The 24,009-nt window shown below is 50.7% G+C and overlaps 8 protein-coding genes across 8 annotated transcripts; 5 read left to right on the top strand and 3 right to left on the bottom strand.

The window, feature by feature from the left end:
- Positions 1-317: 317 nt before the first annotated feature.
- Positions 318-1,634, bottom strand: LSP1 (Eisosome component PIL1/LSP1 family protein; the record flags this gene model as incomplete). The annotated part of the gene is made up of 4 exons (XM_046082501.1): positions 318-931; positions 988-1,171; positions 1,241-1,374; positions 1,535-1,634. 4 exons carry the CDS (start codon positions 1,632-1,634, stop codon positions 318-320), a joined length of 1,032 nt encoding a protein of 343 aa, XP_045938458.1.
- Positions 1,635-1,979: 345 nt separating this feature from the next.
- Positions 1,980-6,433, bottom strand: RAD2 (ssDNA endodeoxyribonuclease RAD2). The gene has a single exon (XM_046082500.1). The coding sequence runs from the start codon at positions 6,318-6,320 to the stop codon at positions 2,805-2,807; it is 3,516 nt and encodes a 1,171-aa protein (XP_045938457.1). The 5' UTR covers positions 6,321-6,433; the 3' UTR covers positions 1,980-2,804.
- On the top strand, positions 6,390-10,285 carry WDR6 (tRNA (34-2'-O)-methyltransferase regulator RTT10; the record flags this gene model as incomplete). The annotated part of the gene is made up of 3 exons (XM_046082499.1): positions 6,390-6,443; positions 6,761-9,484; positions 9,542-10,285. The coding sequence occupies 3 exons, from the start codon at positions 6,390-6,392 to the stop codon at positions 10,283-10,285; spliced, it is 3,522 nt and encodes a 1,173-aa protein (XP_045938456.1).
- Positions 10,286-10,938: 653 nt separating this feature from the next.
- LDX57_000853 (SGNH/GDSL hydrolase family protein) lies at positions 10,939-12,116 on the top strand (the record flags this gene model as incomplete). Its single annotated transcript, XM_046082498.1, has 5 exons — positions 10,939-11,033; positions 11,097-11,179; positions 11,257-11,503; positions 11,579-11,834; positions 11,913-12,116. The coding sequence occupies 5 exons, from the start codon at positions 10,939-10,941 to the stop codon at positions 12,114-12,116; spliced, it is 885 nt and encodes a 294-aa protein (XP_045938455.1).
- A 1,001-nt stretch (positions 12,117-13,117) lies between these two features.
- Positions 13,118-14,451, top strand: LDX57_000852 (glycoside hydrolase family 5 protein; the record flags this gene model as incomplete). Its single annotated transcript, XM_046082497.1, has 6 exons — positions 13,118-13,214; positions 13,278-13,336; positions 13,415-13,567; positions 13,640-13,704; positions 13,762-13,859; positions 13,922-14,451. The coding sequence occupies 6 exons, from the start codon at positions 13,118-13,120 to the stop codon at positions 14,449-14,451; spliced, it is 1,002 nt and encodes a 333-aa protein (XP_045938454.1).
- A 1,814-nt stretch (positions 14,452-16,265) lies between these two features.
- Positions 16,266-17,362, top strand: LDX57_000851 (SUR7/PalI family protein; the record flags this gene model as incomplete). The annotated part of the gene is made up of 3 exons (XM_046082496.1): positions 16,266-16,403; positions 16,457-16,912; positions 16,967-17,362. The coding sequence occupies 3 exons, from the start codon at positions 16,266-16,268 to the stop codon at positions 17,360-17,362; spliced, it is 990 nt and encodes a 329-aa protein (XP_045938453.1).
- Positions 17,363-18,919: 1,557 nt separating this feature from the next.
- LDX57_000850 (uncharacterized protein) lies at positions 18,920-19,370 on the top strand (the record flags this gene model as incomplete). The annotated part of the gene is made up of 2 exons (XM_046082495.1): positions 18,920-18,943; positions 19,011-19,370. 2 exons carry the CDS (start codon positions 18,920-18,922, stop codon positions 19,368-19,370), a joined length of 384 nt encoding a protein of 127 aa, XP_045938452.1.
- Positions 19,371-19,675: 305 nt separating this feature from the next.
- Positions 19,676-23,801, bottom strand: LDX57_000849 (uncharacterized protein; the record flags this gene model as incomplete). Its single annotated transcript, XM_046082494.1, has 2 exons — positions 19,676-23,596; positions 23,661-23,801. The coding sequence occupies 2 exons, from the start codon at positions 23,799-23,801 to the stop codon at positions 19,676-19,678; spliced, it is 4,062 nt and encodes a 1,353-aa protein (XP_045938451.1).
- Positions 23,802-24,009: the final 208 nt, after the last annotated feature.

The raw sequence follows: 24,009 nt of genomic DNA, 5'->3' as shown, positions 1-24,009 counted from the left end.
CTTCATCACTTCAACTCGACAGAAAGTCCAGATGCATATGAACATGTTCGACATAACAGCCCCTAAGCAGTCCAGTCTGTATGATCATCCAGGCTCATTATTAAGTAAGAGGGGGGGATGGAAACAATTCACGGAATTGCAACAATCAACATGAACTCATGATAAAAACAAAGTCACATTACGACAAGCAGGGATTCCCAATCCCGGAGTATCAGAGCGTGGAAACGAAGAACGTATGAGTTAAGAACCAGAGCATTCTCAAAGTTGAGCCCCTATGTATTTTGTGGCCCTGGTTTTCCTTGCTGTGCGGTCTGATTTTAAACCTGGACAGGCTCACGCTCTTCTTCTCGACCCCGGGGCTCGCCGTCGAGGGTGCTGGTCACTTCCTCGCCATCTTCCACGTCGTGGTAGGTCTGGTGCTGGTCGGCAGGCAACCACGAGTCCCGGTCACCTCTCAGGGGCTGGTCCTGACCCGACAGATCAACGCCTTCTCGGTTCTTGGCGACGTTGTCGCGTTGGCGCTGCGAAAGGGTGCGAGTACGAGTGGACAGGCTGGATTTCACCGAAGCCTTGGAGGTGACCCAGTTGGCCAGGGCCTCTTCGCAGTCCTGGATCACGCCCTTGCTGGCGTCGTATCCGTCGTACGCAGTGCGGGTTTCACCGGGGGTGACGGGGGTGTCGTCGATGAGATCCAAGAGGTGCTTGCCATAACCCGCGATGATGGCCACCTTCTCGGAGTGCTCGCGCAGCGCATCGAACTGGTACTGGAAGGCGGCCTTGAGCTTCTCGCGGGTGATGTTGGAGAGCTGAGCCTCGGCCACAAGCGATTCAGCCTCGGCGCGAACCAGCTCCTGCTCCAGGACCACGATACGGGGCGAGTTGGGGTCCTTGTACTTGAGCTTGGCGATCTCATCGGTGATCTTCTGCTTGCCTATAGTCAAGGTATGAGAAACCAATCTTGAGAATTGAGAACAGGTGAGAACTTACGGTCCCGGCTAGGCTGCACGGACGCCTCAATGTTGCGGATACTTTTGATGGTCACACGGTACTGGTCGTAGCGATCGACGTAGAGGTCCTCCAGCTCTCCGATCTCGTAGAGCAAAACACCAATCTTATCGGTGACATCCGACACGTCCTCGTCGCAGTTCTCACCCCAGATGGAGAGTTGTTGCTGTAATTCCATATCAGCTTCAATTGCATCCGATCCAACCCGATCCGAGGATCATGATCATCCACCTACCGCAGTCTCCATGCGCTCCTTGGCGACCAATTCCATACTGCGCATAACGTTCTTTTCCATCTTCACCAGCTGTGAGAGTTTGCGCGCAAGGTCGGGTCCAAAAGCGCCGGCGGCGTTCTTGCGGAAGGCGTGCCCTGCTTAAGTTCGTTATTATGCTTATCATTACCGACAATTCCGTCGCAATTGCGCTGTAGTCCCCTTGCTGGCGGTCTGGCGGTCGGTCTGGTGTTCAATCGGAATCGGATGGAGCGAAAAGACTTTCAAGCGCACAGAACAAGAAAAAAAAATACTCACCGAAGCCACCCTTGCCCATCCATCGGCCGGTCTTGGTTGTGGACAATGGCGGAGGAGGGTTCTCGATCTGCGAGGCGGTCGGCACGCGCGACTGGCGCATAGAATAGGTACGATGCATGATGAATTCGCGTGGGTAGGGAAATTAGCGATACAGGGGTGCGAGAAGAGCGATAAAAAAAAGTTCGAAAAAAATTAACTCGGAACGTTGGAAATCGGACGAGGCGGAATCTTTGAATTCAAGGGTCTCCTTTGCGCACGAGTGACGTGTACGGGGAACTGCCACGGGATGCGACGGAAGGGCGACACACGAGGGCGGAGCGGATAGGGTGAGGGAGAAGGTGTGGGAAAGAGAAAAAAGAAAGCGAAGAGAGATGAGAAAAGACGAGAGAGCAAAGGGAAGTGCAACCTAAAGTGTGTTTCTCGAGTCGAGAAGAGACCCACGTCGACGGAGGAGGAGAGGAAGAGTTGCAACGGGCGACGCTGGTGACGTCGAGACTCGCCGACACGCTAGTCCCGATGGGGCAGTCACGCTGGCGGCGATGATGAATAATGACGATCGGCCTGATCGTTCAGGCGCAATTGAGCTCGCGGATTGGACGCGAAGAGTTCACACGAGTGATTGAGGAACTTATCGAAGGGGTCTGCAGGGGACCAGCATCTGCCCCACTCGAAGTCTTCATCGCCGTGGTTACTCTTCCATGCTCTGTCTGCTCGTTCTACTGTTCACCGCTAGGGACTCCGGATCTGCGACGTCATCGATAGGTCTCCATTGTGATGTCATCGATTCCCCTGGCCTCGCACAGTTCGGGTCGTCGGTTCAATAATGTCATGACTAGGTACGACTAGGTCGAGGTTGGTTGAAGTTTGAACTCCACGGTCAGGAACGCTTTTTCTTTTTCTTTTTCTCTTTTTCAAATGATAACTAATTCTACTAGGTGTACTACACTCCATCAAGAAACGCTTGGACCATGTGCATGTAGACGTAGGACGGAGAATTGTGAAACCACCCATATCCAATCCTAAATAAAGTACAAGGTCTCTCATGCTCGGGTGATCGACTCTCCGCTTTCGGATCGTCCAGATTAGATCCATCGTGCGGTGCTTGGTTGGTTCATTTTCGCCTGCAACGTCGGGGACGAACGGTGGGGACCAACCATTACGTGACAATTTAAGACCCTGGCAGAGAATTCTTCAGGAATCTGATGGAACGTCGTCCTAAAAATCTTGGCAACAGGATTTTCGTAGATTTTTATTTCTAACATGACCGAGACTACTCCTTCCTCTGTCGGGTTTTTCGCTTCTTACTAGTCTTCACGTCACCACTGCCAGCCTGCTCAGCTGCCTCGCCCTCACGTGCCCCCCGCTTGGTTCCTGTCGCTCGTCCGCCAGGATTCCCAGGGGATTCTTCGCCATCAACCTCTGTCGATCCGGTTTGATCGGCTCCAGCTTCCCGCCGTAGTCGACTGAACGCCTTCTCCATCCGACTCTGACCCGCGGGTCGAGCCCGTGGCGCAAACGCTCCGGCTCCTGTAGGTCCGTGGAAAAAGTTCGTAATGTTGGACTGCGTGCCTTCTTGTTCCCTCTGATTCATGTCCCGAATGACGGGCACCAGCACTTCGTCAGTTCGTTCCTGGCTCCATCCAATCGTCGTCATCAGGAAATGTCGTAGTCCGTGGAGATCGGGAACACCCCATTGGAAAGCAGACGGGTCCGAGTCGACCTCGGGTTCAAAGTAGGCCGTATCTACCCGGGAGTCCGGGAAAGATGGAGGCAGGAAAATCTTCGAGGCCTGCTTCTTGAACTTCTTGTAGAAAGCTGCGTGTTCGCCCTCTGCCATGTTGACTCCCATTTGAACCTGGGTCCACCAGTCGCGGAATTCTTCTAAGCTGGCGAATTCCGTAATGATCTCGAGTGCCGTTACAGGCCCGATGCCCGGAATCCCCTCGGTATAGTCACTGCCGAGCAGGTGAGAGAAACTGATAAGCTTCTGTCGATGAAGAGCATACTCCTTCTCCAGATCGGAACTGAGGTAACACTCGACGAACTTGCTCTGATTGAACATGTTTTTGTAGATACGGGTACCACCAAACAGGAAGCAATCGCTGTCATCAGTGATGATGCCGTCGACGAGGCCCAAGTTGACTAGTTCTGCACACTGCGCTTCGGCCTCCATGGGCGCGGTAACGTATGGGAGGCCGAATAATTTGAGCAGCTGCTGACACTCGGTTATCATGATCTGCGATACTTCATCTGCATCGCGACGATCCTTCTTTTGTTGCGACCGCAACTGCTTAAGCTCCTGTTCGTAATCAAAGGCGCTCTCATTCTGTGCCGCAGAATTCAAGGTGGCCGCAAATCGGACGTGCTCCTCGCCTTCGGCTGCGAGTTGTCGCATCAAGTCCTCATCCTCAGGGTCCGAAAATTCTTCCTCTTCCCTGACGAGCCTCTCGGCTTCGGCCAGATCAATGGCAGCTTGAGGTTCTAGCCCAGTAGTGACATTATCGGCTACTGGCTGTTCAGATGGTATTTTGACGTCCTCAAATTCGGGCGACGGTGACGCTGCGGTACGTGAGACAGCGACCGACTCCTGTGGCTCGGTTGGCACATCCTCGAACTCGGGCGATGGTGATGGTACCGTACGTGATTCAGTAGCAGGTTCTTGTGGTTCTGCAACGTCCTCAAATTCAGGCGATGGCGAGACTTCGGCATGCTCGTCATCATTTTGCATACTGGCGCCAAATACTTCACCATGTGCACTGGCTTGCTCATCGTTCTTGTTTTCTGCAGCCGAGCTGACTTCCGGAGACTCTGGAAGACGAACGACGTTGTCTTGCGCTGCTAGCGGCACAGTCCCGGGGGTCGCGTTGATTTCCTCGTATTTGGGAGCAGCTTGTGGTGCATCGGCTTTAACTTCTTCCACATCAGATTCCAAATCGATGACTTCGTTTGTTTTTGGAGGCTTGTCAACATCGATGATCTTAGGGGATTCGTGATTCTTCAGGAAGAGGTGGTCCGGAGTCAATTCCTTGTCCCTACGGACCGGCAGTGTATCATCAGCCTTGTCGGTAATGAAGTCCGCTTTCGAATTGCTCCCTGAGAACCATGGCGGCAAAATAATGTTCTCCTTCGATTTAGAGTTGGACTCTTTCTCAAAACCACCAGCATGCTCATAAACCGTTTCGTTGTTTGATTTTTCATGTCTAGACGGCTTGTGGAGTTTCATGGATTCGAAAGGTAGAGGCCCGTCGAAAGGATGGTCAATGACCGGACGCGAAGCACCGGTGCTGGCCGGCTCCTTTTTTGTTCGCTTTGATTGCGCCAATGCCGCTCCAAAATCTAGTGCGTCATCGTCATCGCTCTCTGCACTAATATTGTATGTATCATCCTTGTTTGATGGGAGAGGAGCGGTATTTCTATTGAGCTGTATATCAGGCATATCATCGTCCTGTTGATCGGCTCCAGACTCGAGCGACATTTGAATCGCTTTTTGGAGGTCTCCATCTTCACCCTCTTCGAATAAGCCGTTAATCTCTCTGCTTCCTTGTAGTTGACCATCTGGAACAAATAATGAGTCATCCTCAAGGTCTTGCGACATAGCGCTGGCCTTTCTCCCAGCCGTCCTTTGCATCTGCTCTCTGACGGAATCGTCAAGAACGCCATCTTGTAGAAAGGGGAGTCGAGGAAGTCGGTTAAGACCTTCCACAGGCACATCCTCGAAGCCGTCATCATCATCGGAGCTGTGCTCTACCGGAAGAACCTCCTGCATTCCGTACTGATCAACGTCGATGGGTTTCCCCTCGCGACCTTCATCCTTGTTGCCGACCACACCGAGGACCCAGCCACCTTCCACCGTGTTGTCTTTCACCAATACGTACTCCTTGCCGCGTTCTCCGGCAATCCTCTGTCCCGAGTTGTAGAATGCTTCTTCGCCATTCATGCCGTTGATGTTCATCAAACGCTGAGTCAGATCGTTCCTCTCCTTGACTCGCTCAATCTGGAATTTCGAAAAAGCCATACGGTCCGGGAACATATGATCAAGCTGTTCCTTGGAATACCCCATTCGTAGGCGACTCCGAAGTCTAGCCGCATTTAAGATATTATACCGATCTGTAGCCGGAAGACTGATGAAGAACGGGCTGTCGAAATCGATTTTAGAAAAGTCGTACAAATTAATGTCCTCGCCCCGATGAAACTGTCTGGCGTACTCCTCAAGCTCCTCCTGTGACATAATGCGCGGGTCGTTCGGAGCGCCCATCGCCTCTAGTGAAACCTGCATGTCCGGCAGATGGTACGCATCCTTCTTTCTGAACGAGCGGCCTTGCTGCTTCTCTTTGTCCGTCATAAAAGCCTCCTCCGCATATACCGGTCTATCTGTCACTTCCTCTTCTGTCTGCTTGGCTGTCGCATTCTTGCGATTAGCCGCCTCTTCCTCGGCAATTCTTTGCATCTGCACTGCGAGTAGTTTCCCGGCCGTGCGCACGGCATCTTCTCTGCGGCCCTCTCGTCGTTTCTGTCTGCTCGCTATGGTCTGTCGCTTGAGGATTGGGGCGCCACCATCAAACACGAAAACCGGCTTGATGCCAAAGTAGAGTAATTTGCATATGCGACGGAAGAAACCCACGATGTGGGAGTTACGAAGTGCATTTCCTTCTTTATCACGGACTGCCTTCAAAAATTGATAGATCCAGATCGACGCATCGACGGCCAACCGCCTCTTGTTGAGGGTCTCGAGTTTGATGGGCCGTGCGCAAGGCTGGACGACGTTCCAGAGCCCGTGAACACCCATAATGACTTATTTATATTATGAGATGGCTAGTTGCGACGAAAACATGGCTAGTGTGAGTGACTGTGAAAGATGGCTGCGAAGACAGTGTCATCTACCGATCCAGCCGGCGATCCTGACGACATCGTAAGAATCAAGGCGAAGAGCCGCGTCGCCACTTCGAGAGGAGCGCGACATCACGTGCCACATCATACCCGCTTCGGGTAAGGCGGGATGTCGGTGGGCGCGTTACATAATCATTCACAGACAATCGTGGAAATTCTGGAATTTTGTGATGGAAGATCGAATCTCCATGCGGGGAACAGATAACGCTTGGACGCGATTTTACTGTCCGAAAGCCAGTTAGCCGTGGTGCTTTGCTGGTTGCATCAATGAATTCCTCGCTCGAGGTCGGTCGTGACCCCAATCACAGTCATCCTTACAACTGCTGACTCAATTACTAGCATATTGATGCTTGTCTCCCTATAACTGCGTTGAAGGCGTTTGACCTGGGAGATGATGGCTTTGTTGTGGAGGGCCAAGGACCTCATGCGCGGCTTTTCGACGAGAGCGGTGGAAAGCTGCTAGGCAGTCTAAGAGTCTTCAAAAGAAGCAACATCCATGGATTCATCGTTCTCAGCCAAGAGCAGCGGGGCATCAAAGATGCACACGCTCGGCTTCTTATATGGGGAGGGGAATCCCTAAGAGTGGTTGACCTTTCGATTACCCATGACACTCTCTCTGGTAAACCCGACGTCTCTCTTCGGGCTACATGTGCGGAGTATGTGGCTCCAGACTGGATCATGGCCGGCTGTGTGCCTGAAGTGAACAATACCGAAGTAAGAGCATACATGGTAACGGCCCACAATGCTGTTCTCCGTCTACGCTTGATGGAAGAAAGCTCCGCCGAATATGAGACCAGTATCCATCTGGATTATCTAGTGGCTGGAGTCAAGACTCTCCTCTATTCCGCTGACATCATCTCGTTCTCCTCGTCTCACATCCTGATCGCTGCTGGAACAGTTTTCGGTGAGATCATTGTTTGGTCTTGCTTTTTGGACGAGGGCCAGAGTCTAAGCACTGGCGCTGTCGCCTCAATCCACCACTTTTTCACCGGACACGAGGGGTCCATTTTTGGAGTTAGGATCTCTCATGAAATCACCTCCTTGCCTGGTTGCTCCTCGGGAAGGTTTCTGGCTAGTTGTAGTGACGATAGGACTATCAAGATCTGGGATATATCCGATTGCCAAAAGTCGTCTCGTCACGATCCTTCGGCCTATTCCACCGACGGTTTCGACCTGCGAAGTACCGGCTTCGGCGACAGTGCACTTGGCACCGAATCTTGCATCGCCAGCGCTTTCGGCCACCAGGCGCGGATCTGGGATGTGTCTTTCCTACCGACACAAGCAGGAGAGGAGTGTAAATTGAACCTTGTCTCGCGTGGCGAAGATGCAACCTGCTTTGTGTGGGATCTCAGCTGGGACCCCTCTTCCGAACAATCAGAGTTCAAGCTAAGTGAAATATCCTCCGTACGCCAACATTGCCAGAAACACATTTGGTCTTCGGAGATTCGTAGGACCGGCACGCAAACGATGGTCTATACCGGTGGCGCAGACGGTGCGTTGAAGGTCTTCAAGATGGAGGTTGGTGAGAAAGGTGCCCTTGTGCTTCCAAACAGGAATCGGCGCATCAACTACGTTGTCAACCCTCATGATTCTGAGCCTAAATTGGAAAAAACCACGAAAAAACTTGGTTTCGTCTCCCCAGATTGCTTTGTCGCGGCTACGACCCAAGGAGAGATTCAAGTCTGTCGGATCGAATCTTCAGTGTCAGCCGAAAGCTATATCTCCCAAGAGACTATCTCTGTGGAAGAAGACCTCCGCTCATACTGTGCGATTGCCGGTCTACCGAAGTATGGGATCGCTCTTCTAGGGAGTGCTAGAGGAACCATACGGTTATACGACCACAGCACCAAGTCTCTATCCTTAGTGGCAGAGACAAACCAAATGCCGCAGGGATTCTTTGCCCTCGATTATGATCGCAGCACGACCGACAAGTCAGGAACCCTCTTCTTCCTTACGTCGCACGCCAGGTTCGACAAGGCTGAATTGTTCATGGTGTCGATTTCGGAGAACGAGAAACCGCAGATAAAGAACATCACAGTCTCCCTCCCCAAACGCTTCGTCGTGGGAGATGCATCCCTGATTTGCGGCAATCGGTACCTGGCACTAGGATCCCAAGGGGGGTCACTTGCCATTTACCAGCTAGAATCGATGGAGCCGCTTCTGCAACCTATCATAAATGTATACATCCACCCCGAAGGTATCAATAAGATTGATTCTTTCTATTCACTCTTCGGTGAGGCGGGTAGGTCGCAGACTTATTTCCTTACCTGTGGTCGAGATGGGTTCTACGGCATCCATACACTAGAGGAGAAGCTACAAGACTCCCAAGGAGTGTCGTTCTCTTTCCGAACGGTTCATCGTTCAACTCCACTTCCCAGGTATAACATCACGGGTGCCTACATTGACAAGGTATCTGGCGATCTCATGCTGCACGGGTTCTCGGGCACAGATTTCATCTTATGGAATGAGTCGACTCACTCCGAGTCCGCTAGGATGACCTGTGGTGGTAGTCATCGAATCTGGGCTTTTCAGCCTAGTTACACGAGCCCCAACTCGGGTCTGCTTGTATGGCTACAAAACCACCTCACTGCGTTCCAGATCCAAGGCGATGCCAACTGGGCTTTACGTGCGGGCAGTCATGGACGGGAAATCAAAACGATGTGTGTGTCGCCGGCAAATGACGAAAGAGGAATTCTGTATGCCACTGGAGCTGAGGATACTGCCTTGCGGATATTTGCGCCGATTGACCCGAAGGAGGAGAGTCGATGGGGCGCGTTCAAGTGTCTGCGGGTTCTCACGCAGCATCAGACCGGGTTCCAGCACGTGGCCTGGTCGAGAGATGGGAAGTTTCTCTTTACGGGGGCCGCGAATGAGGAGTTCTTTGTGTGGAAGATACGCTCAGTTCCTCTGTTTGGCTTGGTGGCCAACCTTGTCGCCTCGAGCCCCAAGAGCCATCCCAGCTCCGACCTCCGCGTGACCAGCTTCGACATGATCGAGATCGAGGGCGCAGAGGCCGAGGGTGACTTTTTGCTCTGCATGTCTTACTCGAACTCCACCCTCAGGGTATGTACCACCTCCTCTATCTCCCTCCTTCCGACATAATTTCACTGACATCTGTAGATCTTCCGCTACACGTCCTCGGCCAGTGAAAACAATTTTACGCTATTGGCAAAGGGCACATATACCAGCAATTGCCTAACAGAGGCACAATTCATCCTCCGCGACTCGTCGCTGGTGATGCTGACGGCATCCACGGACGGATACCTCACCCTCTGGAACCTGACCTCCGTGATCGACCCTTTCTTCACCATCTCGTCCGACTCATCGACCTTGCGTCTAAAACAACCCATCGACGCGACAACGATCGCGCCCGAGGAGATCACCTGCGAGAACCGGTACCAGGTCCATTCCAACAGCATCAAAGCTGTTGAGATCGAGCACATCTCCGACGTTTCGTCGTTGATCATTGCCGGCAGCGATGACAACTCGTTGACTCTATCGCTCTTGAATACGAATTTCACCCATGCTGAAGCCAGTGACCATGCGTACACGGTGTCTATCCCCGATGCGCATACAGCGTGCGTGACCACGGTTAAGGTCCTGGAACGGCAGCTGTCGTCCGATGGTAAGACGACTCACATCACTGTCGCGTCCTCTGGAAACGACCACCGGGTCAAGATCTGGAAGATCGAGGTCGATGCGTCAAAGGAGGGATTCGAGGCCATTCAGGTCCAGAACGTGATCGACAGGTACAGCTCCGTGGCGGATATTTCGACGGTGGACATGATCCGGGAGGAGACGGGCGAGATGAAATTACTTGTGTGTGGAGTTGGGATGGAGATGATGAGCGTTCAATTGCATTAGCGATATTAGAATCCGGTTTACGACGAAATGGTCATGGTTTGCACGTATATAGAGAGAAGGGCAAGAAAAAAAATTGGGGAAAATTAGAATCGAGCAAAATAGCCACCTGGCGAGGTGCAGATCGAATTCGGAGCCTCCGCAAAATGACTCCAAATGCCGTGACCAAAAGGGTATGGAGAAAAGCTCCGTCCATCACACCATGCGTCTTGACATCCTTCGTCGGTCTTGGTTTCCCCATCTACGAGACCCCGCAATTAGCTTGAATCGATCGATCATTTCTTTTTCTTATCCTCAGCCTTGGATTGTTCCGTCGACTGCAGACTGCAGAGGCAAGGCAAGGACCGGCTATCCGATGGCCGGATAAATGGAACCCGTTCGGACAACGGATGTGACAGAACTGGATGCGCAGTTTACTACCTATGTGGCTTTAATCAATTTCGAACGTGCTTCAGGATTTGTCCTCTCTCCACTGACGATCCCCGCCAATTTCTGCCAACGGTTTTGGGACATGATGAGGAGGGAATGCCGCATGGTGGAGAGGGGTGAGAAACGGAGATATATATAAGGACGAGGAAATGGCAGGGTCTTGATGGGTGACCAGTCAGTTCTGTTTCTTTCGCTTATTTGCATCTTATCTTACTTGGTTTTCGATCATGAAGTTTCGAGCTCTGTGTGTGATGGGTGCTGCGTCTTTGGCTGCTGCGCGGCCATTTTCGCGGGCGCAGGACACCACACATTGGTTTAGCTTGTAAGGGTTCTTGTTTGTCAATTAATATTGAGCTCTGGGTGTGAGTCTGACCTTGTTTCACAGCGGTAATTCATATACACAAACTGGATTTAACGCCTGGGGCGAGCAGCCCACGCCCTCCAACCCTATGGGAAACCCTCAACTAGGTACGATGTCTTGCCCTTTCAGTCCAACAACCCATCGAAAGGGTCTGGTTTCAGTAGCCTCACACTTACACAACCAGGGACCGGCACAACAACCGGTGGAACCAACTATGTGGGATACCTGACGACAGCTGAGAACTCGTCGCTGGTACTCTCTTACAACTTGGCAGTCGGTGGAGCCACTATCGACAACGACCTTGTTTCATCCTACGCCGACGATTTGGTCTCCCAGGTGGGCGTGTTTGAGGACCAGTATGGCGACAAGCCGGACTCGGCGCCCTGGACGGCCGAGAGTGCTGTGTTTTCTTTCTGGATTGGTATTAATGAGTATGTTTGCCGTTTTCTTTACCTTTTCTCTTATTGTCATGTGTGATACGTGGTTCTAATTGCCGGTTGGTCTAGTATCGGCAACTCGTTTTACAACCAAGATGCAAACACTTTCACTCCGAAACTAATCAACCGGATCGGGTCTCTCGTGCAAAAGATCTATGATCTGGGTGGCCGCAAGTTCCTTTTCCTGAATGTGCCTCCGACGGGTCGGAGCCCTTTCTTCCTCGAGCAGGGCGATGACACTGTTCAGCAGCATGCCGCGTACTTGGCGGTCTATAACAAGAACCTGAAGGCCATGGTTGATGGGTTCAAGGCTAATCATACTGATGTAAGTTCATGTCCAATTGTAGATTCCGAGAGATAGAGAAGAAAGTGGTGAGAGGAAAGACTAAAAGGTTCCGTACAGGTCACTACAGTCTATTATGATTCGTGGTCATTCATGACCAAGGTCATGGACAGTCCCTCGGATTACGGGTTCCCTGATGCGACTTGCATCAACGAGGACGGGACGTCTTGTCTCTGGTGGAATAACTACCACCCTTCTGCTAAGTATCACAAGGAGCAGGCGGAGGATATGAAGGCTGCTTTGAAGCCGCTGGGGGCGTGGTAATTGGTCCTGTTGGGTAAATGGCATATTGTGCCGGAGCTGGTTTACATTGTATATGTGGTGGTGATATAGGTATATTAGCTATTGTTTTGTTCGAGAATTGAATTGACGGGTTCTATTGTCTACTTTCATTATACTTTGTGTCTACTCCGTAGACTCACTTAACACAGTATTCATTACTATAATCATTAGTACTACAGTACCCACTATCTCACCAGAATCAGTCTACCTCAACAGACCATGATGTGATCTAATGAGCCCCCATAAAAACCATCCCATCCATCCCTGTCAGGCTGTCACCCTTACCCAGATAATCCCTCTGCAGAAGAGAAACCAAGAGCCCAAGAAACTAAAACAAATACCGATGTCAATCACTTACCCCAAACGCCACGGAAATTGGGGCGTCTGTCGATCTCTTCCCCAAGCCTCCGTGCCTGACATTCATCTCCGTTTCTGTTTCATCGTCTATTGCCAAGGCCGAGTGGGATTTGATTATTGTGTGAGGAGCTACACAGTACGCAGAGAGCAGCTATTGTCAGTGTCTACTGTTTAGTTGGTTACTATCTACTAGTCACTACTGTCACCGCCTAGGATGAGTTCCATCTAACTAGTAGCGGAAGAATCTCTCCATCACACACGGTCCGAAGACCCGAATCTTTAGTATCCAGTATCCACTTTCTTGTCCTTTCTTCAGCGCAGAGACATCATTCGATGTCCGGCTGCGGGGGCGAGAGCGCAAAACAGGATGCGTCTAATCAAACGGGCCTTTACTGATGAGGAAAGTGAAGTTGATTCATTCCGAAAGTTGTTCATTCCGACGGCGTTGGCTTCATGTAGGAGCTAGAGCTTGAATTGGTGAACGGCGGTTATATAAATTGCTCCTGTCTTCTCGATTTGATTCTGGTGGGTTGATCAGAGTACACAGCACCGGTTCTCAGTCTTTCGATTTCATTTATTTTTCTTTCATTGTTTGTGTCTGTCCCCTCGAGGCATAAGACCCCGATATGAAGCTCAGCAGCCTGATCATCGCTGCTGCGGCAGGCTCCGCGGTGGCTGCTCCCGCCGCGAAGGAGCATAAGAAGAGAGCTTCGGTTTTTGAATGTTAGTTCCCTTCATCTACTTACCTACTTGACATTGAGCAAAACCTGCTAATACATGGTACAGGGATCGGAAGCAATGAATCTGGCGGTGAATTCGGCGAAGACACGATCCCCGGAGAATGGGTATGTCCATGTCTGCCTTTGTTCATCTGACCCATTGACGCCGTGAGCCCTCACAAATTGCTAATTGCATCCTCTCAGGGAACCGAATTTATCTTCCCTGATGTCGACGCCATCACTACCCTGATTGGCAAGGGAATGAACATCTTTCGTCTTCAGTTCATGATGGAACGGTTGACTCCAAATGGTATGACGGGGTCGTATAATGAGGCGTATTTGAAGAATTTCACTACTGTGAGTGTGATTTTCATATTCAGATAAGAACCAAAAGGAGAGGGAGGGAATACTCATCTGACATACTCCTAGGTCGTCAACGCCGTCACCGATGCCGGAGTCCACGCTATCCTGGATCCTCACAACTATGGACGATTGTGAGTATCAGTGTCTATTCCCGCTAAGACGAAATGGAAAAGCTGATGTCATTCCAGCAACGGCGAAATCATCACCGAGACCTCCGACTTCCAGACTTTCTGGGAGAACCTGGCCGGCGAGTTCAAGGACAACGAACTGGTGATCTTCGATACCAGTATGTCCCCTTCCCTCCACCACCCCATCCCCATCCCACAGATACTAATTCCCACACCCCAGACAACGAATACCACGACATGGACCAAGACCTCGTCCTCAACCTCAACCAAGCCGCCATCGACGGCATCCGCGCCGCCGGAGCAACATCCCAATACATCTTCGTCGAAGGCAACTCCTGGTCCGGCGCATGGACCTGGCGCGAGGTAAACGACAACCTGAAAGCGCTCACCGACCCCAACGACAAGATCGTCTACCAGATGCACCAGTACCTCGACTCGGACGGCTCCGGCACCTCGGAGACCTGCGTGTCCGGGACCATCGGCAGCGAGCGCGTCAGCGACGCCACGGACTGGCTGAAGGAGAACAACAAGGTCGGCATCCTGGGTGAGTTTGCGGGCGGCGTGAATAATCAGTGTCGGGAGGCGCTGGGGGGCTTGCTTGAGCATTTGGCGGATAATACGGATGTGTGGAAGGGTGCGGTTTGGTGGGCGGCGGGCCCGTGGTGGGGGGATTATATGTTCAACATGGAGCCGCCGAATGGAGCGGCGTATACGGGGATGTTGGATTTGTTGGAGCCTTATTTGGGGTAGAGGACTGAGGGCAGTAGGTTATGGGAGGGAGTGCTGTCCTTGACTTGGTTAGGTAGATGGATTAGAGTACTGTGTGCAGAATGGAGTGGATACATACGTGGCTGACAGTCAAAAATAGCTTCATGTCGCCTCCATCAGCATCTGCTCCATATGGAGGTTATCAATCTCTTCTAGATCACTAGATAGAGACTAGGTGCAAACGTAGAACCGTCCGTCAGGAGATTCGTACGCCTGCACGGAGCACGTACCCACTGCCTGCGTTGCTAGAAGAACCTATCTCGAATCAAGGTTAGACAAAGACGCGAAACAGTGCACAGCCAGCCTTACGAACGTAGTCTATCTAATATTTACTATCTACTAGTACTCCGTAAGTCGCAAATTCTAACCGACAACTGCTAGTCCAACTATTGTGGGGAGGAGCTAAGAAATTTAAGAACAAGAAGAGGGCAGTGTAAAGACTAAAGTTAGTCTCCCGAGTTTAAAATAATAACAGGAAGAATCGGATTGTCCAGACCGGAAAGTCAAGAGGGAAATAACGATGCCTAAATCTGAACGTCACGGCAGGAAAAGTTTGGAAAGGATCTGATGCGACCGAAATAGCAGACTTGGCTGATCCCATGGTTGCCCTTGGCCCCTTGCGTTGCCGTCCGTGGAATCACCCTTTCTGAATATATCTGACAGACCCTGACAGGTCTGAAGTCTCCGTGCTGTACGCAATTCTGCATAAATTGGTCGTCCGTCTGCATGGACAGATCAATAGTTCCGCCCTCCGGAGAAGACTTACGCCGGCGAAACGTACTCAGTAAGGATTAACTAATGAGGAAGGAAATAAAATTTTGAATCAAAGGATTTCATGTCCGTGCTGAAAATTCTCCGGCCCAAAGAGTAAGTCAAAGCCTCAGTTGTTTTGAATTTATCTGCGACTGCGAGTGTGGATTGTATGGAGCAATTAGGCTGCCTCCTTATGGACCCATGGATTCAAAGGATGGAGACCCACCGGGATGGGGACATCTTGGCTTTGCCTGTTAGAGTGTAGTCAGCCAATTTTATTATTATCATTATCAATATCATATTATCATTGTTACTCTGGACTTGGTGTCACGTTGGCCAAGAACGAACAATCTTGTCACCTGGCGAGGTTGGATGACGGGATATCGTGCATATGTGCAGATCTCATGGTGTGGGTGTCTACGGAGTAACCTGTTAATATGCATTACTCAGGACAGAATCAATAGAAGATCAACATGAGACATCGACAGAATCATCAACAATCTGGAGAAGTATTGTATGTAATGCTGTACGCTAACAGCAGGACGCGTACGACCCCAGCCACTTATGACGTGGCGGTAGGGCTGGCGCAGTCTCCGCCACGAGCCTCGATTTGTCCCGTCTGGGACTAGCCTGGTAATATAAGATCCCGTCTTGCCTTCTCCGGACTAGCGCCTCGGTATTACGTACGGAAAGTTGCGGTGGAAACCAACTTTAGCAACGAGAATAGAAACAAAGCGTGGCGTAGTCGATCCCGTCCCGCGTTGATTGGCCTGCCGATCCCGAAAAATACCAGGAAAAGTGCAATAAATAAAAAACAAAAAGGCAAACTGCGCCCCCAAAGTGAAGGGAGCGCCGATCAGCTGCCCTTAAAACTGTTGCGTTGACCAGCCTTCGATTATCTTCATTCTTTCTCACCTGTCTGTCTCTACATTCTCAACTCCTTACCTCCAGTTGTCACCTACATCTACCTGGGGATACGCCAAACTAATCAACCTCCGACTACATACTCCGCGCTTTATACGACCTCGATCCACATCGTCACCATGGGTAAAGGCGGTCGCATCTTCTGCATATTCACCCCATATGCTCTCACCATCGCCTCGTTGGTGTGTATCATCATGGTTGGTCTGGGATGCACGAATTCCGGTTCCAACACGCTGAATGATCTCTATTTCTTCCGAGTATGTCACCTTGGAAATAAGATGAAGATAAAGCGATAACTAACATCCACCAGGCCAACTTGGAAAATATGACGACATCGGCCACGACAGACTCCAAGGTCTCCGACGCTCTTGAAAAGGCGCACTTGAAGGTGAACGACGGCGACATCAAGTCCGCCCTGGAACAGGTCCAGAAGCAGTTCGGCATCTCCGACTTCTACACCGTCGGTCTCTGGGGATACTGCGACGGCAACGTCACCGACAGCAACGCATACAAGGTCGAGGAGTGCTCCAAGCCCAAGGCCCAGTTCTACTTCAACCCGCTTGAGGTCTGGAACTTGGAAGAATCCGGTCTCGAGAACGCCCTGCCCGACAGCATCAGCAAGGCCCTGAACATCTACAAGAACGTCTCCAAGTGGATGTTCATCGCCTACATTATCGCTTTCATCGCTACCGTCGTTGAATTGGTTGTCGGAGTCTTTGCCATCTGCAGTCGCTGGGGAAGCTGCGTGACCACCCTGGTCTCTGGTGTATGTTTTCACCCGGTCTATCATTTCGATCGCACATGCTAATTGTTCTATTAGGTTGCTTTCCTTTTCACTGCCGCCGCTTCGGTTACTGCGACCGCGATGTTTGCGACCGTGACCGGCACGTTCAACGAGAACCTCAAGGAATACGGCATCAAGGGCAACATGGGCAAGAACATCTACGTGGCCACCTGGTTGGCCGTCGCTTTCTCCCTGGGAGCTGGCTTGTTCTGGATGATCAGCTCGTGCTGCTGCTCCGGCAAGTCGCCTTACAACCACAAGGACAAGGGCGCCCGTGGCGTGACTGCCGAGAAGGCCCCCTACACCTACGAGCCCCTTGGCCCCTACGGAACGCCCGCCCCTTATGGCAACACCTCCTATCCTTCCGCTGGTGGCAACCACGTCCCCGTGCAGACGAGGACCAACGCCTACGAGCCTTTCCGTCATGTTTAAGTGACAATTATCCAAAATCATCGTCAACCAACAAAAACACAAAAAAAAAAAAAAAAAACACTACGGCATCCTTGGCGTTTGTCTTTCCATAGCGAACGGTCATGATTGGTCTTGCACATCCGACCTCCCTCGACATACATTCCTACCTACCCAACTGAGATGACCAGTCGGGCCATGATGCCTCTAATGAATTTAATGCGAAGTTGCAAAGGGATTGATTTGAATGGAATTGAACTTTGGGACTTATTTCGATCTTGTATTTTATCTGCTGTGACTTTTTCTTGATTTTCGATCTCCGGGTCTAGACTGGCTTGGCTTGTCTGTCCGTGAGCATGAATATTTGGATATAGATAGTGTCGATGACATAGATACCCTCCTTCAACTTATGATGACATCTAAGATTAAGGATTGTTCCGGAATGATTGCTGTTTCATCTTGGCTTGTTCTAGACCAGCGTTCTCATTAGTATTACGTACCTAGAAATGGAACCCCGACTTGGGCTAAAAGCTCCTTTCAACTCTTTGGTAACTTTGGTTAACAACCGTTTAGCTGTCGATGTCCAAGATTAGGGGATGCGACTCCTCACATCCACACTATCCCATTCCACTAATACATATAAACAATCAAAAATAGCTCTGATGATTCAGGCCTCTGGATATAGGGTCTTTGACGTGTCTATGTAAAAGAACAGCCCCTTTCCTGAAACTGCAGCATAATGTTGCCTACGGTGTTTATTATACCAACTTCCTAAACCGATCATTTCCTGAGTGAATTAATGAAAAAGCTCAGTACGGTATAGTTCACCAGCTACGAGAAATGAGGTAAGCAGCCACGTCTCTCCAACCATTCCGTAGTTGGACATGACCGTCTTAAGCGAGATGAACGGCCATCTTGGCTGGTCATTATCGGGGTTTGCCCGCGTTCTTTACTTTCGTGATTAGTTATTGGGGAGTTGCATTGTCATGTCCTACCTAGTTACTGAGGAGAATGAATGATAGAGTTCTAGTCAGATCTTTGGTTAGATTATAGGTTTTCGGAGTATTTACTGGCTTTCTTACGTTCTTGGTCTGACTATAATTATAACCTTCTGCAGAAGAATGTATGGTAGAGCGATTGACTGTCTTACAAGGTATCTCTGATTCTAGTGCGGGGTATAAACGCATTGGCTTCTGTAGGGCACTTACCTACCTACCTACTTTCCTCACTACTTAGGTCTTAACTCCGTGAGTAAGTCCTGCCTCATTGGCAGATTGAGGATTAGTATTCTGCAGGTCTTACTTCTGCAGATTTCTGCTTGTAGTCTATACTGAAGCCGGATAAACCGGACCAGGTGAGATTTTTTAGTCTGAGAGGTAAGTAGGTAGGTAGGGAGTGTGCAGAGTCAGCGTTCTATATTATAAAAGGGAGAGGGAATCTGTTGTCTGGTGCTTCGTCTTTAGGGGGTGTAACTGTCTCCTATAATACTATATCTATACCTGTTCCCCATAGAAGCTTTCTTCTACTTCTACTACGAACCAACTACTTATACATACATACACACCCATTGACCTACTCACAATGTCCCCCACCTCCTCTCTCAATGTAAAAACAACATCCCCTCCACAGAGCTCCATAACCTTGGTGTATATACTAACCTAATCTCATCTAGACCCTCCTCCCTCTCGTCCTCACCTTCGCCCTCACCACAGCATCAGCATCAGCATCAGCATCGGCCCTCGCAACCGTGCAATTCACATCCTACGGCACCCCGAACTGCGCTTCCGCGGCTATAGGCTCCGCGCGCGTCGTCTCGACGTACTGTGTGAATATCGAGGATTTTCCGATCAGTTCGTTTAGTGCGTCTGTGTCTGAGCCGTGTGAGGCGGGACAGACGGCCGTGTTGAGGTTGTTTGGGGAGGCGGGGTGTGATGAGGGGGTTTTGGAGGAGGTTGAGTTGGGTACGGGAGGGGAGGATGGGTGTTTTGGGTTCGAGGGGACGGTGAGGAGTTTGAGTGTTCACTGTGTTTAGGGTCTATAGCATCTAAGGGGATGATGGGGGGTTGTGAGTACCTTGCATAATAGGATTAGAAGGGTTGATGGATGTTTCGTTTTGTAGTTAGGGTAGGGGATCTAGTACACATGAGTAGTCATTTCGAGCAAAGACCAAACTCAGGCCATTGAATTAATAATAAAACAATTCGTTATCAGGATATCACGGGACGTATTTAATATACAGATAGGCAACTTGTGTTGTCAAGTTTAAGTAAAGCAAGCAGGCTAAACATAAATATAACCCGAATCGAAACGAAAGTCACAAGGTGACATCCACGTCCACTAATATTTAAACCGTTGGATCACTCCCTTCTCGTCCACGGGGATATGCGCACCTCCGCGGCGCTGACGCTCCTTGAGCACGTTTTGGTCGGCCCGCGCCCATTTTTTGAAAGGCGTGTTATAGTCGTCAGACCATACCGGACCCGCTGGTCGTTTGTATATGTGTCGAAGGGATCGGAACCAGCCTTCGTTGATGCTTTTGGCCTCGGTTTCATTACCAGGCTGGGTGTCATGTTCACCCTCCGGTTCGATTTCTGGTTCGGCCTCTGCCTCTGCCTGAGCCTCCGCTCCGACATCAGAGGCAGGTATCTCAAGTAATTCATACTCCTCAGGAGCTTCAGAGACCCTCACGCCTGTTGCAAGTCCACTGTCGCCGAGTTCGATACTGGCCGTCTCATGCGTCTCATCCATAAAATCATCCTCCTGGTCAGACTCGTCTGTATTCTCGTATTCCTGAGTCTCCTGGATCACGTCGGCTTCGTCAATGACCTCAGCTACTCCAGATGCATCGGTATCCTCGGCATCGTCAGTGTTTTCCCGAGAGTATTTGGAGGCCGTAGTGTCTTCAACATCCGGAGTGACCTCGCCACTCTTGGTATTGTGGCTGACATTGGCCGCCTCGGCTATTTCGACGGTCTTAGACTCCTCCGCATCTCGATGTATCTCTACAGCCTGGGAAGTGTTGGTGACTTCAGCAGCAGTTTCGACATTCCGAGTTTCTTCAGCCTCATCGGCTACCTCGGTCATTTCGACATCCTTGCGGCGCTGGTCATCTTCATTCATGCCAGGACTTTTCGCATCGGCTTCAAGGATTTCAACTTCAATGCTTTCAACGGTGACCTCTTGCTCCTCGTGGCCGTCTTTGGCACCTGTAGCCACTTCAACTTCAGCCATCTCAACGTCCTGGGGATGCGCATTCGAATTGGTTTCAACTCCAACCACCTCGGCAGCCCCAGCGCCTTCAACTTCATGAGCGACATCATGTTCCGTATCTTGCTCGCGTTCGGCAACCTCAGGATTTGTTGCCTGAATGTCCTCTCGGTCCCCGCGATCTGATAGATTTTCATCAGGAGTGTACCATTTGGTCCTTTCGTACGGAGTAGGTGAAGACATTGTAGCAGACATCTTCTCGTCGTCGGTATCGGATTGCAGACCTTGAGTCGAAGGCCCGAACGAATGTGCTTGGAGATTCGAAAATTTGTCCGCAAGACTTCCCGTAAAGGAAGTGCCCATCTGAGGCTTGGCAGGGCTCGCTGCCGCGTCTGTCTGGCCTGCAGGCATGTATTGAGAAGCGGCTACTTCGATCCCATCCGCCGTAAGACTTCGCTTTTTGAATGACGGCCTGGAGAAATTAGACGCAAAATACTCTTCGTATTCTTGTGACTTTGCGTCCTGGGACTGCGTCTGCTCAACGTGCTGTTGGTATTCTTTTAAATGTTGGATGACAAAATCATCCCACAGAAAAGACCTCTTCAAGTCTCCTTTGGCTCGGATGGCCCGCAGTTTGAAGCATAACTCCGTAAAATGCAGAAAGTCTCCGGCATAGAGTGGATAGTCGCTGCGGAATTTTTCATAAATTCTTTGCGCCTCCACATGGTTGCTAGAGCCGCCAATGTAACTTTGTCGACGAAATATCACGCTGGGTGTTGGCTCTTTGATCACTCGGGCTTGTTGGACAGGATGGTGTCGCTTAGCCGGAGACTGCTCTTCGACATCGAGCTCCGACGCAAAGCGCTTCAGTGGCAATTTAGTGGTATGCTCAACGGGCGGGTCCTGTGCGGAATTGGGAATGTCCGATGCGTTTTCTGCACTTTCACCTGACGGGTTGGAAGAAAGCACTTCGTTGTGAGATGAGAACGGTTTCGACGACCCGTCTGATTGGGACGTCGAAGCGGGTACAGCCATGTTCAGGTGCGGAGACGCGTTCTGAGGTTGCCAGCTACCATTGCTTAGTTGTGTCGCCATAATGTCAACTTCATGGAAACCACTTCCCTGGGGAGCGTTTGAAAACCCCTGGGTGTCTTGTGTGCCGGGTAGGTTGCTGGCGTACGTATTCAGAACGCGCGACTGAGAGGAAGACTTGGCCTGGGGGGTTGTTGTTATTCGTTCAGAAGAAGCGACTGGACCGGCTTTGTCCTTGTTCGCGTTCGCAGGCTGGTGGCGATTAAAGTGGCCGGCAGGGGTTTCCACCACCTGTACTTGTTCATGATGTGCGGGGAGAGATGGCCCTGAGCTGGTAAATTCAACTTCCGACTGGCTGTGAAAGTAGCTTTGCTGCGATCCAGGAGCCCCGAGTGGACAAGGGACGGATGTGTCCATCATTGAATCATCGCTTTCTTCATCAGAGACCGGCTGGCGATCCTGGGCAGCATCTTCGACGTCCAACGGCTGTGTCTCGGTGGCAGTGGTTACTCCATTGACGTTTCCATGCTCCTGAGCGTTCTGATTGTCTCGTGGCGGGTCCTGTTCTCGCTGAGCATCAGGATTCGACTGGAGACTATCCTTGCCTCTACCCGCTTGCGCGACTACTACCCTCGGGGGACGTCGCTCTGCTGGACTACTATCAGCTGGTAATTGCTGCCGAGGGCGAACATCCCGTTCCGGAGAGCCATCCCATGAATATGGGCCATCTGAATCCGACTCGGACGAAGAGCTGCTAGCGTCCGGCGAGGGCTCGTGCGAGTCGACCTGTTCGACCGATTGGGTGACAGCAGCTTTCCATTCTTCCGCTTTAGACAACCGACTTCGTTGGTAGGCGATATCGTTCCATTGCTCTAGAAGAGGTGGAGGCACATGGCCATGGGGCATTATGTCTCCTGTAGCAGGGGGAACCCAACGCAAGTTGTGCTGCTCAAACAAGGCTGCTTGATTTTTTGGTATGGTAACATCTCGCCTGTGAATCTTTGTCATACCATCCCACGGGTCCTTGTTCCTGGATTCTTGAAGGTTGGGGGATCGTTTTGTGCCAGAGGTTGTTTTATCAGCCGTATTCTTTTCAGGTTCGCTCAATGGCGACTTCGAATGTCTATTATCCTTTACGCTCTCGGCGACTTCTGCGGAGCGTTTATTGCTGTCGTCTGGTTTACGAGGTTGCGAACTTGGCTGCTCACGCTCATCCATACTGGGTTGACGAGCCGCATTGGCGGCACCAGGGCTCTCATCCATAGCTACTGACTGAGAGGCAAGAGTAGGCGTAGACTTGCGCATATTTTCCATGCTCATGCCTCGAGTATCACTGACAGCAGTCATGGGCTCGTTGCTATGAGCCTGCCCCGATCTTTCGGTTTCAATCGAGCGTGCACGACTAGTAGATGTTGAGGTAGCTTTTAGTGAGTGACTCGTCGCTAATCTTGGATCAGTAGATTTGGAGTTGGATTCTAGAAGTCCTAGAAGCTTGTTCGAAGAAGTTGAACCATTCTCTGAGTTTTTAGAGCCGGTCGAGGGCCTAGGAGCATGGAACATTGGTTGGACCTGGGACGCTAGAAAATCCTGGGTATCATCCACATGGGAAACCCCATTGGCTTGTGTCTGGGGGGGCTGATTCAGACTAGACGTATCTACCAGGGTATCCTGGTTTCTCTCCCGGGATTTAATCTCACTGAAAACCTTTCGCATAAACTTTTGTAGAGACTGGGTCCTTTTGATACCTTTGCCTTGCGGTGGTCCTTTGAATGGGCGTTCATCGGGTGCGACTTCAAAACGCGTGACATAGAGGTGAAGCTTAGGCTGAGAGATGGAGTATTCGAAAACCACTTCAAAATCCAATAGCTTGAGGTAAAGTCCTCTGACCGTGTCCTTGTCGAACGAGCGATTGGGACATTCTCGCTTGAATGTTTCAATGGAGTCTCTGCTAAGAATCGCATCGATCTGGGTACGGAAATCGGTCACATTAAGGGTGGGTGTTTTATCGCCTGTAGCCCACTAGCAGTGAGAGTCTTGGTGTCAGCGATATGAAGGCTACTTGTGGATTAAGTGAGCAACTTACGCCGTTGATTAGGGCGATTTGCTGAGGGACATTGACGAATCGAAGATTACTTCCATCATCTTCCACCTCAGAGGCCTTCCACCGGACAGAAAGACACTTTTCAATCAAAGGAGCAATCCAGGAATCTATGGACGATGCCATGATGTCGATCCAATGAATGGGCCGGGCTCAGTACATGTAGCATGGTAGTAATTTGATATTAGATAAGGTTTTTGGTCATGGTATCCAGTTTAGTGAGATTGAGAGTGTAATATCTGCGGATTTTCATGAATACTGCATCACATATTCGCCGGTTGTCTCAGTCGCAGGCTGGATTCAAGAGAGACATCGTCGAGGCTTCAAGAATAAT

The sequence above is a fragment of the Aspergillus melleus genome (genome assembly GCF_016097325.1).
Source record: "Aspergillus melleus strain CBS 546.65 chromosome Unknown contig1, whole genome shotgun sequence".
Taxonomy (NCBI): Eukaryota; Fungi; Ascomycota; class Eurotiomycetes; order Eurotiales; family Aspergillaceae; genus Aspergillus; species Aspergillus melleus.
The sequence above is the reverse complement of the archived record's forward strand: the minus strand, read 5'-3'. Positions and strand labels throughout refer to the sequence as shown.